At 37.8% G+C, this 16,525-nt stretch overlaps 1 protein-coding gene across 1 annotated transcript in view; it reads right to left on the bottom strand.

The window, feature by feature from the left end:
• The window catches only part of LOC134267405 (sentrin-specific protease 6-like), a 29,204-nt gene extending 15,823 nt beyond the window's left edge, over positions 1 to 13,381 (bottom strand). The window contains exons 1-14 of the mRNA XM_062749625.1: positions 13,282 to 13,381; positions 8,806 to 9,970; positions 7,495 to 8,576; positions 6,942 to 7,044; positions 6,435 to 6,536; positions 5,879 to 5,922; positions 5,604 to 5,647; positions 5,287 to 5,399; positions 4,954 to 5,234; positions 4,435 to 4,628; positions 3,312 to 3,549; positions 2,737 to 2,916; positions 2,284 to 2,548; positions 1,919 to 2,035 (exon numbers count right to left, since the gene is read on the bottom strand). Of these exons, the coding sequence (XP_062605609.1) occupies positions 1,919 to 2,035; positions 2,284 to 2,548; positions 2,737 to 2,916; positions 3,312 to 3,549; positions 4,435 to 4,628; positions 4,954 to 5,234; positions 5,287 to 5,399; positions 5,604 to 5,647; positions 5,879 to 5,922; positions 6,435 to 6,536; positions 6,942 to 7,044; positions 7,495 to 8,576; positions 8,806 to 9,970; positions 13,282 to 13,297 (3,944 nt within the window). The 5' untranslated portion in view covers positions 13,298 to 13,381. The remainder of the gene's footprint in view (positions 1 to 1,918; positions 2,036 to 2,283; positions 2,549 to 2,736; positions 2,917 to 3,311; positions 3,550 to 4,434; positions 4,629 to 4,953; positions 5,235 to 5,286; positions 5,400 to 5,603; positions 5,648 to 5,878; positions 5,923 to 6,434; positions 6,537 to 6,941; positions 7,045 to 7,494; positions 8,577 to 8,805; positions 9,971 to 13,281) is intronic.
• Between the last annotated feature and the right edge of the window lie 3,144 nt (positions 13,382 to 16,525).

The following is a 16,525-nucleotide window of genomic DNA, read 5'->3' as shown; positions in this document are numbered from 1 at the left end:
ATGTAAAACTTGGGTCGGCCATTTTGGCCCCACCCTAGCCCCGGGGGTCATGATTTGAACAAACTTGAATCTACACTACCTGAGGATGATTCCACATGAGTTTCATCTTTCCTGGCCCAGTGGTTCTGGAGAAGAAGATTTTTAAAGATTTTTCCTATATACTCCTATGTTATACTTGGATTGACCATATTGGCCCCACCCTAGCCTGGGGGTCATGATTTGAACAAACTTGAATCTACACTACCTGAGGATGATTCCACATGAGTTTCGTCTTTCCTGGCCCAGTGGTTCTTGAGAAGAAGATTTTTAAAGATTTTTCCTATATATTCCTACAAACTGTATGTAAAACTTGGGTCGGCCATTTTGGTCTCACCCTAGCCAAGGGGTCATGATTTGAACAAACTTGAATCTACACTACCTGAGGATGATTGCACATGAGTTTCCTCTTTCCTGGCCCAGTGGTTCTTGAGAAGAAGATTTTTAAATTAAAGATTTTTCCTATATATTCCTATGTAAAACTTGGGTCGGCCATTTTGGCCCCACCCTAGCCCCGGGGGTCATGATTTGAAGAAACTTGAATCTACACTACCTGAGGATGATTCCACATGAGTTCCATCTTTCCTGGCCCAGTGGTTCTTGAGAAGAAGATTTTTAAAGATTTTTCCTACATATTCCTATGTAAAATTTGGGTCAGCCATTTTGGCCCCACCCTAGCCCCGTGGGTCATGATTTGAAGAAACTTGAATCTACACTACCTGATGGTGATTCCACATGAGTTCCATCTTTCCTGGCCCAGTGGTTCTTAAGAAGAAGATTTTTTTAAAAATGCCATTAATTTTTCTCAAATTCATAATTATCTCCACTTTGAAAAGGGTGTGGCCCTTCATTTGAACAAACTTGAATCCCCTTCACCCAAGGATACTTTGTGCCAAGTTTGATTGAAACTGGCCCAGCGGTTCTTGAGAAGAAGTCGAAAATGTGAAAAGTTTACAGACAGACGGACAGACAGACAACAGACAGACAGACAGATGGACAGACGGACGCTGGACAAAATGTGATCAGAAAAGCTCACTTGAGCCGAAGGCTCAGGTGAGCTAAAAAGATGCAATTTACGGCGCAATATTTTTTGCGCACATTTGGGGAGAATTTCTCCACTTTCTAGCCTCAGTCAATTATCTACCTTTCACTCCCTAATTCTAGGCACAATATTTAACTTATCTGTATATTTTATCCATCCTTTATAGTCGTCTCTACAAGTGATAAACTCGCTTGATTAGAATTATTTGTTAGATTGCTGAAAATTCACTTCAAGCAAGTTTTATGACTGTAGAGACAACTATACATGGTTGGGAGGTGGATAAAATATACATATTGGCTACAGAATGTGTCTAGAATTAGGGAGCGAAAGGTAGTTGATTGACCAATGCTAAAAAGTGGAGAAATTCTCCCCAAAAGTGCACAAAAAATATTGCGCCGTAAATTGCACCTTTTTTGCATAACGGGATCTGTAGCGTTATGGTCAAAGACAAATACTGTAAACCAATTTTTATTTCGGACGACTTTATTTCGCGATTTACCATGAGTAAACTAGTTCGCGACGATTAATTTTCCCGATCAAGCCGTTTTTGGAACCGTTTTTGATAGAAAAAGAGAGTTAAGGACCCGTTTGCAGCGAGAAATATTCGCGATGACGAGGCTCTCGCGAACCTCGCGAAAATTTCTCGCACGCGAATAAAAGTTGGTTTACAGTATACAAAACCATAACGCTACAGATCTGCAGCTATAATCGATATCTACAAAATATCATTATTTTAGGTATATCTAACTTTCCCTCTATAGTCTATAGTTTGTGTAAAAAATCACCAAAAATAATGAAGCAAATTATTGCCAAATTAATAAGAAAGTTGAACAGCCTTACTTGAGGTAAAAGTCGATGATGACATCGTTGAGGAATTCTCCCTCCTGAAGACAAGACAGATCCTCATTTGTGACCTGAATCCCTCCCGGGGCAGGTGGGGGCGGAAATGTGATAAGTCTACAATACAATATTATAAAAGATGTAATATACTGGTAAATTCCATCACCCTTCAAGTCAATATGAATGATTAATTTCCATGAATGTAAATACATGTACACAGTATTTTTCAAACTAAAAAGTTGAATTTAAGTAATCTACATGACAGATTAGAAACACAAAAGGTAAAGACTTTGTTTCTGCTTTATTTTTTTATATAATATTCCATGATCAATTTCCTTAAAAAAAATTCTACTTTCAAGACTTACTTGACCACTGGACCAGTGAACAGTATCTTTGGTGGAGAGGGGGACCTTTCGTGGGGCTGGGGTTGGGGGGTGGAGGGCTCTGATAGGGCCTGATCTCCCTGGATCTCCTTCAGATACACCGCTGCCTCAGTGGCCGTCATTTGTTGAATGAAGTTAAAAGTTGTATCCTTTGGCTGTGGGTATTTCCTGAGTACACACTCCAGTTTCTGAGAGGTCAGCGATCCCAAATTGACCAGCAAGATGGTGATAAATTGATGTTTCATTACTGAAAGAATAAAACAGAATGATTACTTTATATGTAAAATTACTATTACAAAACTATCAATCAGTCCTATGGATTGCCGTTACTGGTATTATCTGTACATAACAATTCCAAGTTTTATTTTATCTCATATCAACCCAGGCTCTGAGTTAGAACACATACTTGCTATAAACAACCAAAATTTTTCTTACCGGAATCATTGGGATCAAAACCACTTTCCCCATTCCCTGTCTCCAACTTCAACATTTCCCGAACTTTCTGTGCAAATTCTGGCGTTGTCTTGAGAAATATGACAGGTCTGTTTTCCAGACAATACATGCACTGTTGTAGTTCATCAGGTTTGATAATAAACTTGTGTGTGTTATCCTCACCTAGAAAACACAAATTGTGCTTGATCATACTGTTTGAATAATACACTGCATTGTATTACACTCATGTACAAGAGATGAATCAGCAAGCGGAAAAGAACATTTTTTGGTAGCTCCTATTAAGAAACTTTTTAAAAGTAAAAATATAATATGCATTTTTCTTAATCAATTCATTTTTGAGCAGGAAAACTATTTGTTTTTCCCTATATGCCTACCCCAGTTCAAATTCTGTCAAAAAAGGTAAATAACCCTAAATTCCCAATTATTTCTCAACATTTAGAATGTACTATTATATTTGTATTCAATGACAGTATAGCACATTTGGAAACATACAAGTTAACATGCCTTATATTTCAATACGTATACCAGGTAGATCCAGTTTACACAGATTTACTTACATTCTATGTGAAATGAGATGGAGTCTTCATCAATGAAAACAGGTTCCACAGGACAACCCAGCACAGACCCAATATGGATGACTCTGGCATGGAAGTCTACAATGGACACATCTACAGGTTCTTCACATCTCTGGGGATCTGTTGACTCAGTGGGAGGGACATTTGTGGCTGTTCCTTGTGATGGGGGCATGGTTGGAGATTTCCTCCTACCTGCCTTTCTAATGATTGGTATTCCCTCCTGTTTAAGAGACAATTCATAATGAAGACTTGGCTATCAATAGATGAAGGCAGGGGATGACAAATCCCATTGCCGAACGCCAAGGGCTAGTGAATTTTAGGAATGGGCAAGTGAAATTTTATCAACCTCTTGCCCCTGGGCAAGTGACTTATCAAAAATAAAATCAATATGTGTTAGTCCTAAAGCTGGGCATAGGGGCTTGCATGAACTACTCAGTTTTTGTCTTCCACTTTTTTGTAAATATTTATAAATACATTATTAGTTTACGGTCAGGAAAGCAAAAAAAATTCAGGTAGGGCAAGTGAATTTTGACCGTGTACTTGCCCCTGGACAAGTGCCTTAAAAATTTATTTGTCAGCCCCTTGAAGGCGATGTTTTTAATGTACATATTTCCTTATACTGCAAGTAAATCATAAAGATGGAACAGTCTTTTACCCTGAAAGGCAATACACTAAACCAGTAAACTGATGAATGCATTGCATAATGCGAGTTTAGAAGATCTTGGCTATCAGGAAGCAAAATTTGATGTCGCAACAACTTCAACATTACTCAGTTTGACTGTATATACCGAATAAGTAGAATTTTTAGCGAGGATTTAATTTTGGCATTATTAGCAAGGGTGCCGAGATCACTAAAATTGAATATCGCTAAAAATTAATTGCATTTTATTTGTAATAGCTTCTTTAATGTGTATTTTTAAAATCGCTGAAATAACATCTCGCTAAAAATAAATTACCAGTTTTTAAGGACAAATCGCTAAATTTGCGTCTCGCTAAAATTTCCACTTATACGGTATGTATAGCAGCCATGAAATTCTGAAGTTCTTGGGAAAAAAAATTGTTATAGATCTCTGCTCTAATTCTGCAGCAGTAATATTTCCCGTACCTCATTCTCCATTCTCTTCATCCTGCTGTTCTGGAACACTGGTGAAGCTGTGCCTTTGTTCTGAGGAATGTTGTCCAGGAGTTGACCTATGTCGTCCTTCTCTATGGCTGCCGGGTCACTTCCTGTGGCAGGGGATTCTGGGACAGACGATTTCTCTGATTCTTCCTCCTCGTCAGATGATATTGATATTGTTACTGGAAAATAACGGAAACATATCAAATAAGTTACATAGAATATGTATGTATGAAAATAGCTGAGAAACTTTGTACCCTGTAAAATTTTAACTTGATGAGAATTTCACGTCTAAATCAAATGGTATATATTCCATCTGAGTTGAAGAAATTTCGAACATATTCTGGATTTAGACTAAAAAAAATTTTTAACTCATCTCGTGTCTTGTAAACTTTTAACTCGTAAATCTTTAAACAAGTTTGTTAGGTAAAAATTAAGATATTAATAATTGACACAAGGCTGTCCTCAGTTTACGGTCTTCGGGCCTAAAATAACATTTTAAGATACCTGGCTCTAGAGGTTGTAACTTCCTGGGCTGCTTGGCCCCGCGGATCACAGACGGAGATCTATAAGATTTCCCTTCCAGATTCACACGCCGTCCCTTCGTGACGTAGTTAACATACACAATATTCCCATCCCTGTTAGTAGCAGGATGCAACACAAGTTGATTAGTCACAGGCTTCCCGTAAAAAGATTGTTTTGAGATCACTGTATCCTCTTCTTTGTTTTCAAGGTCTGTTTTGAATTTCTTTTTCTGGATTTCTATTTTAGTGTCCGCTGGGAAAGTAGTCAAGATTGAATCAAATTGATTATGATTACATATTTTTTCTAAAAACTAATTTCTCCAGACAGCATCGTTCACACGATTTGACTGTCGTGCTGGTATAGCCACAGAATTTACAGTGAACCAATCGCATTTCATCGTCATTGATAGGGGGTAAATCAGACACATCCTAAAAGGAGAGTTGTTAAATTATCAACCACGTCTAAATGGTCTAAATAACTCAAGGAATATTTTCACTCCATAATAAATATATCTCTATACACAGGTACACTTTATCCCAATATATATACTAGCTGCAGACAAGATTGAATCAAATTGATTATGATTACATATTTTTTTTCAACAAAAACTAATTTCTCCAGCAAATTCTTACTTCAATGGGTCTTTTCTTTCCTTGCTTATCTTGACTAGTTAATTCTGAAATAGGAATGTGCAAGTAAATTTCAAAGATTTGTTTAGTGATTGTTGCGATAGAAATGAAGTAACCAAGCTGAATTGTTACAGAAATGGCATTTTTAAAAAAAATTTTAAGGAAAATAAATTTGGATCTGCACATAAAATTAGGTTTTCTTCTTTAATGACTAACAATTGTTTATTTCTTGGGCTTAAATTGACAAAATTTTCAAATCTCGAAATTTTTTATCTTACCAGAAATTTCTTCATCTGTATCTTGGTCAGTATTGGGCACCATTCTGTAGAAAACAATGCCATAAATTACCTTCATAATACTGTGGATTCCACTTTTCTTTTCAATTTTACACCAGTTTTTATTGTTTAAGCCACACCATGAAATTATGATATCTATAAATTTTACAAGCAATCAATATGATATATGCTCATCCTCCAATTCACATATGTTTTAATGAAATTGCATTTTTTTTGCCCAAACCACCAATTTGTTCCCCCCAAATTTATAAAACTACTGTACATTCTTCATTAAAGATTTATTCTTCGGACAGTGTAGGAAATGGTTTCTCTAAATGAGATAATGTATGCATGTTCTCATTTCACAAATCTCCATCCAAACTCTACAAGTATGGCAAGAACAACTGACTTCACTACATATACACTGGTACTTAGACTCTAATAGATTGATTACAAAGAGACAAAAGGTGAGAAATTGAACTACAAGATCACATCTAAATTTCATAGTTTACAGTGACTGAAAAAATATTTCTTTTATCTACAACTATATTTCTTTTACCTATATATAGTCCTCTGCGGCCCAGTTGTGTGTTTCCAGAATCTCCCCTCCTTGAACACCTTACCCACAGCTTCTGCTGCATTGAGGAATGACCTGGCAGGACTGCGGAATTAACATGTAAAATATCAGGACAAGATTGAATTTCTAGTTTCCTATCATTTCCAACATACTCTTGTAAAAGATTTATTAGCCACTCTCGAAGGCATAATATTTCTGAATGCACAGGTTATATAACATATTGACTTACTTTCACGCACCTGTGAACCTGATGACAAATTCCCCCTCTTTGTAAAAAATTTTCCTCAAATTCAGTACATTAAAGAAATGTGTGAAACATATTCCAAGGGAACAATTGTTTTTTTTCGTCGGATGCCAAACATCACAGGTGGTGAAAAATCAAGTCTCAACCAGGACTCAAACCCAAGGCCTCTGGTGTACCGTGCCAGCACTCTAACCACCCGGTATATTGACCAACTTTCACACACCTGTGAACCCGGTGACACTTACCTATTCCCTTGAGGAGTAGACATGTGTAGCCCTGTGGCATTGCCCCGCAGGGCTTTCTCCTTTTTGTTCCCCACTCCCCCTCCAACCAGGCCTACAGTCGTCTCTAAAAAAGTCAAATTTTGAATGTCATTATGGCCTCTTCTTGAAATACAGATAACATTTACAGATATTCTTGTTTGTTTATTACTGATGCATGGTCGTTAATCTGTTTTCAGGACCACAATTATGAATATAAACTAGTTACAGGTATAATTGTAAACTCAACCACCGCAATTCTATTCAAAATTTTCAATTTATTGCATTCAACAGATCATATATCATTAACCTTACCATTTAACCTTGACCTCTGACTAAGGAAAAAGAAAACTATATTGTCCTTTCTACTCACCCTTAACTTGTTTAACTAGTATGAAGCTTGACCAAAAAAAATGTACATACAAATTTTTTCAAGGTCATGGAAATTATCTAGAACCTTGACCTTCCTCTAACTAGTCAACATGATTTTGTACACCCACATCTTAATGCAGGTCTCCAGAAAAAAATTCAAATTTACCATTTGTTGGTATGAGGTATTCCCCATCATATCTGTAGAACCTGTTTTCTTCCTTGCATGGAATTTTGTACACAGTATTTTTCTGAAACCTCACGGCCACTTTACTGCTCTTGAAGTCCACTAAAATTTTATCGGTTGGTTTGGCCCTAGCAATGGCCTCCGATAAGATATCTGGCATTAACAGAGCTCCATTGGAAAGTGTTCGTGCACCCGAGTTCTGAGACTTGGACAGTTCCGATGAGGATTCACCTTCACCTTTCTCCGATGAATTGGATGGTGAATCAGAATCACTGTAATTCACTAGAGACGATGAATTACTTTGTCCCGGAGAGGCACCCTCCAATGTGTTCATGGAGACACCAGTATGGTTCACCTGTTGCTTAATAATGTTAGATTGCACAATTTGTCCAGAACTTTGAGTCCTAGCTATAAGCACTGGCTGTGAAAGTGGAACTGTTTTTATAGCATCGTTACAATTCTGGGGTCGGATTTGAACAGGGGATGTGGCAGCCGCCGAAGCATGATTTACAAAATAATTCTGTTTAATGGGCCGCTTTCCTCGCCCTAGTTGCCTGGGTTGCCTTACACTAGGTCCACGTCTATTCGCAACCCCTCTCACTCCCACTGGAGAATTCAAATTAGTCCTGGGTGAAACTGAGATGGTCACTCCTTGAGTAGTAGGAATATTTGCATTATCCACCACAGAAGTTAGCACTGAGAAGTTCTGGGGAATGACGATTTTGGTGGGAGACTGACTAGCTGAGAAACTGGGGCTGGAGAGGGGGGTCTGGACTTGACTCAACTGAGGACAACTAGCACTATGAATGATTCTGACAGGGGTAGCCAACTGGCCTCCCGCCAACTTCAGTCCGGAATTCCCACTGGGAGAGTTCACCACCTGCTGGTTTGGGACAGCCTGAGGGTTGACCTTTGTTATGGGCGTACCAGGATTTACAATGATGTATTGAGTGCCACCACCACTCACACTTGGTATGATGACAGTCTGGTTTTTGGAGGTCACAGATTGGAGGTTCCCGACGGTCTGAACTTTCTGTGGACTGGTCAGGGTCAAGTTGCTGTTACTGAAAATAGCACACAGTCAGATATTACAAATATGAAAATAAATGTCTTGTTCTATTTCAAGTCTAAAAACGTACACATATTCTTTAAAAAGTGTCAATCTAAAAAAATTCACTGGTTTGATGAAGTTCTTGTAAAAAAAAAAATGTTTTCACAACTTATTATCAAATTTCAAAATACAAGCTTGGCTTGTAAACAATAATCTTGTATTAAAATATAAACTTGTCTTACATTTGGTTATTGTTTACAGCTGTTGCTTGCTTGACTGGGGTAGATGCTGCAACATGGACAACTTTCAGAGGAGAATTATCAGTAGATGACTGAGGACTGCCCACATTAGAAGCCGTGGTCACCCCGCCCAATCCAACTCCCTGGTTACTTTTACTCTGAATGAGATTTGCTAGTGTAGTCGGCTTCGCCAAGGAAACTGTTCCAATTTTCTGCACAGGCGTAGCCAGAAGAACGGGATTAATGACCTGGTTTCCTGCTGCTGGTACTTGCTGGACCTGAATGACTTTTTGGCCCTGCACCTGCTGAGGACTCTGTTGCTGGGTGTTTAATCCTGTTGCAGTCCTGCAAGTTTTGATGAGTTTCAGAAGATCCTCTTTAGAAATTTTTCCCTGATTTGCACAATTAAGAATGGCATTAATATTGAGTGGACTTCTTATTTGAGAGATACTTGTTCCAAACTGAGAATTAATCTGAGCCACTGGTGTCGAGGGCTGAATTGTGGTCCTAACTAAAGGTACCTGTGGGGTTTGTGGTGTTTGTGTCGTTTGTTGGGTTGCAATAGGTTGCACAGATGTTGCTAAATTTACCTGCACTGGTTGTCGTACTGTTCCCAGTTGAGCAGACGATAAATTCACTTGGTTGGCCAGCTGCTGATAGCTTACTTTAGACAAGAGTTTCTCAAGCAAAGCTTTTTCCTCGGGTTTATTACATGTACCTGTTAGTGTTAATTCTATCTGCCCTTTTGCATTCCTTGAGGGTTGCAGTTGGAACTTTGGTTGTCCTTGCACAGCAGCATTATTCTGCACAGCATCACTTCCATTTTCCACTATTAGCACCTCCCCATCTTCCAGTGGTTGTGGTTCCTGTTGAACTTTGGCCCCTGGAAATCCGTCACCAATAATCACTTTTTCACTTGTTTGAATGCCTGTCACGTGACTTCCAAACTCCTGGGATGACGAATCTAAGCCACACCCTCCTTCCTGACTAACAATTTCTACACTTTCCTCTAGAGAAGAATTAATCACTACAGTCTCAGGTGATTCAATGATGTTCTGTTGTATCGTGTCTGATGCTTCACTTTCGACTTCAACTACAGAGTCAGAAGTAGGAAATCTACAGGAATCACTCCAACCTTGATCTGAGGACTTCTCTGTTTCTTCAAGACCTAAAAAAAGACAAGAGAAAAAAAATTAAATGTCTTTTCTTTATCCTGAGCCTTTACTAATTTTTTAACAAATTTGACCTGTTCATTGAAATTACAATTATATTTATTAATTGCACATTGCAAAGATTCAAGTACTAAATGACTAAGTTTTAAAATGTAACTGATTGCAAATAAACCTTGATTGGTGGAGAGGGGAGGGGATATGATTTGTTCACACTTTAAAGTTTACACTAAACTAAGGATGCTTCCATTTTTCTCTACTAATGGCTTTAAATTATTGTTAAAGATTACCTCCCCCATAGTTATATTTGATCATCTATTGGAGACCCACACTAAACCTGGGGAAAACACAATTTTTTCAAAACTGAATCAACACTACCAGAGGATGCTTGCCTTCTGAATAATGACTTTTTTTTTGGATTTGACAATCATGAAAATGAACAATCGGCTGGTATGACCGGTGGACAGGGGATGCTTACTCCTCCATAGCACCTGATCCCACCTCTCATTTAATAGAGCACCTGACTGGATATTCAGGGGGTGTGGGTTCAAATTCAGGTCAGGTCAGTCGCAATTTTTTTTTCTCGTTGGGATGGACAAGATCATTTTCTTTACACTCTTAGCAAGTGCTGAGTAGAGAGAATGTTCTATCGTTAAAATTTTATTGTCCTTCACCTTCGGACCCAATTTAACCATAAAATTCGTTGTGTGTATTGTAAATGTAGCAAAATAGCACTTCAAAATCTTCAAAATCATTTCGGAGCAGATCAGCCCGGATTTGCTACATTGCAAGTATATGGGACGTATTCTAACTGTGATGAGGGTTCGTCTTGAGACACTGTCAGATTATTCTAACTAGGTGCTGAGTAGTTAGAATAATCTAACTCACAGTGTTTTAGGACAAGCCCTCACCACAGTCATAATACGTCTCATATACTTAAATGTAGCGAATCCGAGTGGATCCGCTCCGAAGCGATTTTGAAAAACACAAAAGGGGTTGCACTGAAAATAACTACCAAATTAATCAAAACAAACCTTAATGAGATTGTATATGCCTTTATCCCAAAAAATAATCCATAAAAAGACAAATATTCAACTAATTTTCTCAACGGTTTTTCTTGCCTCTAATTTACCTGCCATGTTTATATTCAGAACTCTCTGGATTGTTCATTGTATACACTGAATACGAGTTATCACTTGTGTTTATTTTGCTACATTGCAAATACACAGAACCAATTCTATATTAAGTAAAGAGGGTCTGTAGGACAATATAACTTTGATGATAGAACGTTCTATCTGGGTGCTGAGCAGCTCTGAGTTCTATCCAATACTTGATATCACGATTACTTAACTTAGCGGAACTCTTTCGCGATGAAGGTAGGAAACGTCTGTTGGATTGGGGCATATGTGCTATTGAATACAATGGAAGATCGATCATTGTAGAATTTATAGGGACAGATAAGTAAAAAATCCTGGTGAAATACCTTGCTAAACAGTCGCTGAATCAGCCTAATCAATTTTTGAGAGGAGTTAATCATTTTTTACAATATTTTTAACTAAGCGGACTCTTCTCATTAAATAGTCACATTTTAAAGCTGATAAAATATTCTAAACTTTCCTTATTTGTCAATCTACTATTTGGAGTTCAATTGGCAATACGTTATACTTTCGGCATAAAATTGTTCGAATCATTCGATTGTCACTATTGGGTTCGATCGCCGGTGGCCAGATAGCTCAGTTGGTAGAGCACCTGACCGGAGTTTCAAAGTAGGGACCGGGTAAAATCCCGGTCTGGTCCACTGCATTTTCTCCTCTCCCGTTACATTTGGTGCCGTGCCATGCCCTGGAACGGACAGGTGAGAGGCCTGCCAGGGATGAGCCTGGGTTGGGGTCTTTGGAGGGCCAAAGAGGAATGTGGCAGTCAGCCGGGTTCGATCGCCGGTGGCCAGATAGCTCAGTTGGTAGAGCACCTGACCGGAGTTTCAGGGGGCCTGGGTTCGAAACTCGGTCTGGTCCGCTGCATTTTCTCCTCTCCCGTTACATCTGGTGCCGTGCCATGCCCTGGAATTGACAGGTGAAAGACCTGCCAGGGTTGAGCCTGGGTTGGGGTCTTTGGAGGGCCAAAGACCTTTAAGGAGGGAGGAATGTGGCAGTCAGCCGGGTTCGATCGCCGCTGGCCAGATAGCTCCGTTGGAAGAGCACCTGACCGGAGTTTCAGGGGCCCGGGTTCGAATCCCAGTTTGGTTACAGTAGTAATCGCGATATTACGTATACTGGTGTCTCATTGTATCGCAGTACTTAATTCTTTTGCATAAAAAGTATGATTTCAAATTTTTAATTTAACTTGTACCAAATGATATTTTTAATTCTAACTATGACCTTACTTTTTAGTGTCAAATGATTTTCCAAGCTTGCATCGTTTAATTTGTGGTCTGTTTTTAAAACATGAAGTCTTATTTACCTCCTTAATTGGAGAGTCTCGTTGTATGGGAAAACACGGATGCTTCTAGTTGACATGGACGTCAATTTTTATTTTTGAATTTACGATGTAATTCTACATGAAAAATAAACAATTTTACAAACTAAACACTTTTAAAAGACGACTTTATTTTAAAAATTTATTAGGTTATAAATTTAATGGTCTAAATATGATAAAAACTGGACTGGAAATCTGTTAAATTACGTTTTACATAAATATATTTTTTCCAAACAGACGTACCATGCTTCTTAATCATCAAAAAAGTAAACATTAAGACAACATACAGATTGTCCATCAACAAAAATAATATAGGCTATGTATCCGAATTTTTGCAATATACCGCGATACAATGAAACCCGCGATATAATGAGAATCGACTATATAACCATTGATCAATTTTGCCTGACAGTCACACAGTAATACTCAGATAATTCTTGAAAAGGAAATATCATTCCTTTTGTTAAAATTTGGTTCTAATATTAAAAGAGTCTTCTGCATGCAGAGACATTACTACATCAAATCTGCTTATAATCATCTCACTCCTTTAATGCTTTATGGGCCCTGAGGAACAATTTCTTAGTTCCTATAGCATCTGATCAGTTGATACAAACACTAATGCTACACAACTGTACACAAAATATTGTTCTTTATGAATCACTTAATTCTAACGCTTCTGTGTTGCATTTTCGACTTTCATCGCACGTTGTACACAATACAGACGTTGAGGTAACACGCCATTTTCCCACAATAAATCTCGCATTTCTCATACTACATGTCCACCAAAATAAAAACAGTCAAACAATGAAATCTTAAACTTTGTAAAAACAAATACCAGAGATGAGTGACATGGTGCTACAGGAATATATTGGTCATTTCTTTTGCTGAAGTTCACAACCATCGACATTTTTTCTTACTACAATCTGTGATGTCACATCCGGTGAAACAAAAGATATTTTTTGTAAATATGATGCCTACCACGAGTGGGATGTTTGTTGTGATCAACATTTTTAAACATTAGAATAACGAAAAATCAATCGTATAACTTGCCTTTACACATTGTTCGTAAAATTGCAACAACAAATATTACGACATATGCCGCAACTTTCGCGCGCTTCATACGATTGAGGGGCGGATCTTGAAACAGTCGTTCGTTTTCTCTTCATCATGTTCATCAATGATTGCGGGCTTGGTTTCAGGGTGGTGTATTTGTTTGTGATTGTCTGACTAAATACTTTCGTTAAAATAAAAAAAATAAAAATTCGCCGAGTAATCATATTTAGAATTCTGTGTATTAGTTTTAATTTGTAGGCTATACATGCACTGATGCAGAAGTATTTCATCAGCATGAATTATTTTTTTTAAAGCTCAAAAATAATCATTCTAGTTAACCTCTGGAGTTAATATAATGAAAACAGTTTTTCCCCAAAAAGAAACACCCCCTCCATTTGACACATATCTCTCAAGTTCAGACACGTAGCATCGTTTTTGAAAGGGGGGGGCAACCATAGAAAAAAAAAATTTGCTTACCTGTAAAAGTTGACAAGCAAAAAAAAAAAAAAAAAAAAAAGAAAAGAAGAAGAAATTTGGCCAAACTCGAAAATCGTAGTTCGTGTGTGTGTGTGTGGGGGGGGGGGGGGGGGGGGGGAAGGGGAGGTAGTGGCCAACTTTTTTGAAGGCCAACTTCCTTTCACTTCCAAATTTTTTTTGCATACATTACTACCAATCTTTCAATGTACATTTTCAATAGTACAGGTAATGCTGGGGAAAAACAGCGGGGCCGGGGGGGGGGGGGCAGCCCCCCCCCCCCCCCCCCCACACACACTTGCTGCGTCCCTGAAGTTTGAACGGATTTATTATTTTTTTTTTTTTGTCAACGATTTTACGACAGTTCTGTAGTATATCGTGATAACACTGAAGCATAGATCTCCATATTGTGCGAGTGTCGGGACACTTGCTAATATACCTTCTTTCCAAAAATCTTGTACATTGATACTATAATCTATGTGTATTTTTGTAAAATAATAAGTTTTATCACATAGTATATAAATAATAATTAATAAATGAATTATCCGCAACTATTTTTATTTTTTGCCTTCAAGATTTCTCAATCAAGTTCAACAAGCAAATTCAAAGAATTGTTATCCCCCGCTTTTGGTGTCTTTGTTGGCAAGATGTCATTTATTATGGCATATCGTCAAATATGAACGCCCTTTCATTTGTAATTCACGAGTTATCACCAAAGTTTTTGGGCTGTTTTTGGAGAATTGGGTCAAACATGAAGGTCAAGGGGTCAGAAATCACAGCATGCTCGAAAATATTTTTCCATGCACATATAATGCACCTGTCAAATATGAAAGCCCTAACTCTTCTTAATCAAGAGTCATAAAAAAGAAATAACATTTTAGAAAAGTAGGTTAAACTTCAAGGACTAAAAATTCATAGTGTATTAAGAAAGGACCTGTTACAGGAAATACAAATTTCTAATATGAAAGCCCCATCTTTTCTCATTCAAACGCAATAGCAAATTTTAAGTACTATAGTAATGTTTAAATTTCGAAAAAGTATACATGTAGGTCAAACGTCAATGTCACGAGGCCAAAAAATCATGGTCTTGTCACAAGTACTGTAATACACATGTAATGAAATTCCGATCTCTTCCCATTCAAATGATATGACCAAGGTTTTTTAAATTTTTGACAGACGGACAGACTGATAGACGAATGGTAAAAAAAAAATGAGCACAAGATGTTACTTGCAGATCACATCCTAATGGAAGAAACCTGAAGAGACCTTCTACCTGTCTTCTCCTCGTTCTCGATGATCGACTTTTCTGTTATACTTTTTTTTCAAAGTGCCTTATAATTAATTAAGTGTCACCATATTAAAACTTTGATGTACTAGGAATACAATTCTAGCACACTGTGAAAAAAACTTTTCAAAGTGCTTGATTTTGCCCCAATTTCAACGCACTTTGAAAAAAAAAAAATCAAATTTCGTAATATTATCAAAGTGCGTTGTATAAATTATAATAAAGTTTGAGGACTTTTTTTTTTGCTCAGCTGAGCGAGGGTGAGCTTTTCTGATCGAAATTTGTCCGTTATCTGTCGTCGTCGTTGTAGTCATTGTCGGTGTACACTTTTCATACTTTCATCTTCTTCTCAAGAATCACTGAGCCAATTTCAACCAAACTTGCCACAAAGCATCTTTAGGTAAAGGGGATTCAAGTTTCTTCAAATGAAGGGCAAATAACTAAGAAATAGTGAAAATTTGGTGGCATGGTTTAAAATCTTCTTCTCAAGAACCACTGGGCCAGGAATGATGAAACTAATGTGGAAACTTCCTCAGGTAGTGTAGATTCAAGTTTCTTCAAATGATGACCCCGGGGATAGGGCGGGGCCACAATGGACGATCAAATTTTTACATACAAATATATAGGAAAAATCTTTAAAACTCTTCCTCTCAAGAACAACAAAGCCATGATTAGCCATATTTATATGAAAGCATCCATAGTTGGTGTAAAATCAAGTTTGTTCAAATTATGACCCCCGGGGGAAGGGTAGGGCCACAATGGACGGTCAAATTTTTACGTACGTAGGACTATAAGGAAAAATCTTTAAAAATCTTCTTCTCAAGAACAACAAATAAAGTCATGATTGAACATATTTATATGGAAGCATCCTCAGGTAGTGTAGATTGAAGTCGGTTCAAATGAAGACCCCCGGGGGTAAGGCGGGCGCACAATGGACGATCAAAGTTTTTCATAGGAATATATATAGAAAAATCTTCTTCTCAAGAACAACAAAGCCATCAATGGCTCTTTTTATATGGAAGCATCCTCGAGTATTGTAGAATCAAGTTTGTTGATATCATGACCACCACGATGGACGGGACCACGATGGACGATCAAAATTTTAAATAGGAATATAGGAAAAAATCTTTTCATATCTTCTTCGAAAGAACAAGAAAGCCATGGTGGGTCATATTTTCAAAACATGACCCCGGGGGTAAGGCGGGGTCACAATGGACGGTCAAATTATACACTGGAATATACTAAGTATAGGATTTTTTTCTCTCAA

The sequence above is a fragment of the Saccostrea cucullata genome, unplaced genomic scaffold, assembly GCF_032062105.1.
Source record: "Saccostrea cucullata isolate Sc308-1 unplaced genomic scaffold, CSIRO_AGI_Scuc_v1 ctg284, whole genome shotgun sequence".
NCBI classification, from domain to species: Eukaryota; Metazoa; Mollusca; class Bivalvia; order Ostreida; family Ostreidae; genus Saccostrea; species Saccostrea cuccullata.
The sequence above is the reverse complement of the archived record's forward strand: the minus strand, read 5'-3'. Positions and strand labels throughout refer to the sequence as shown.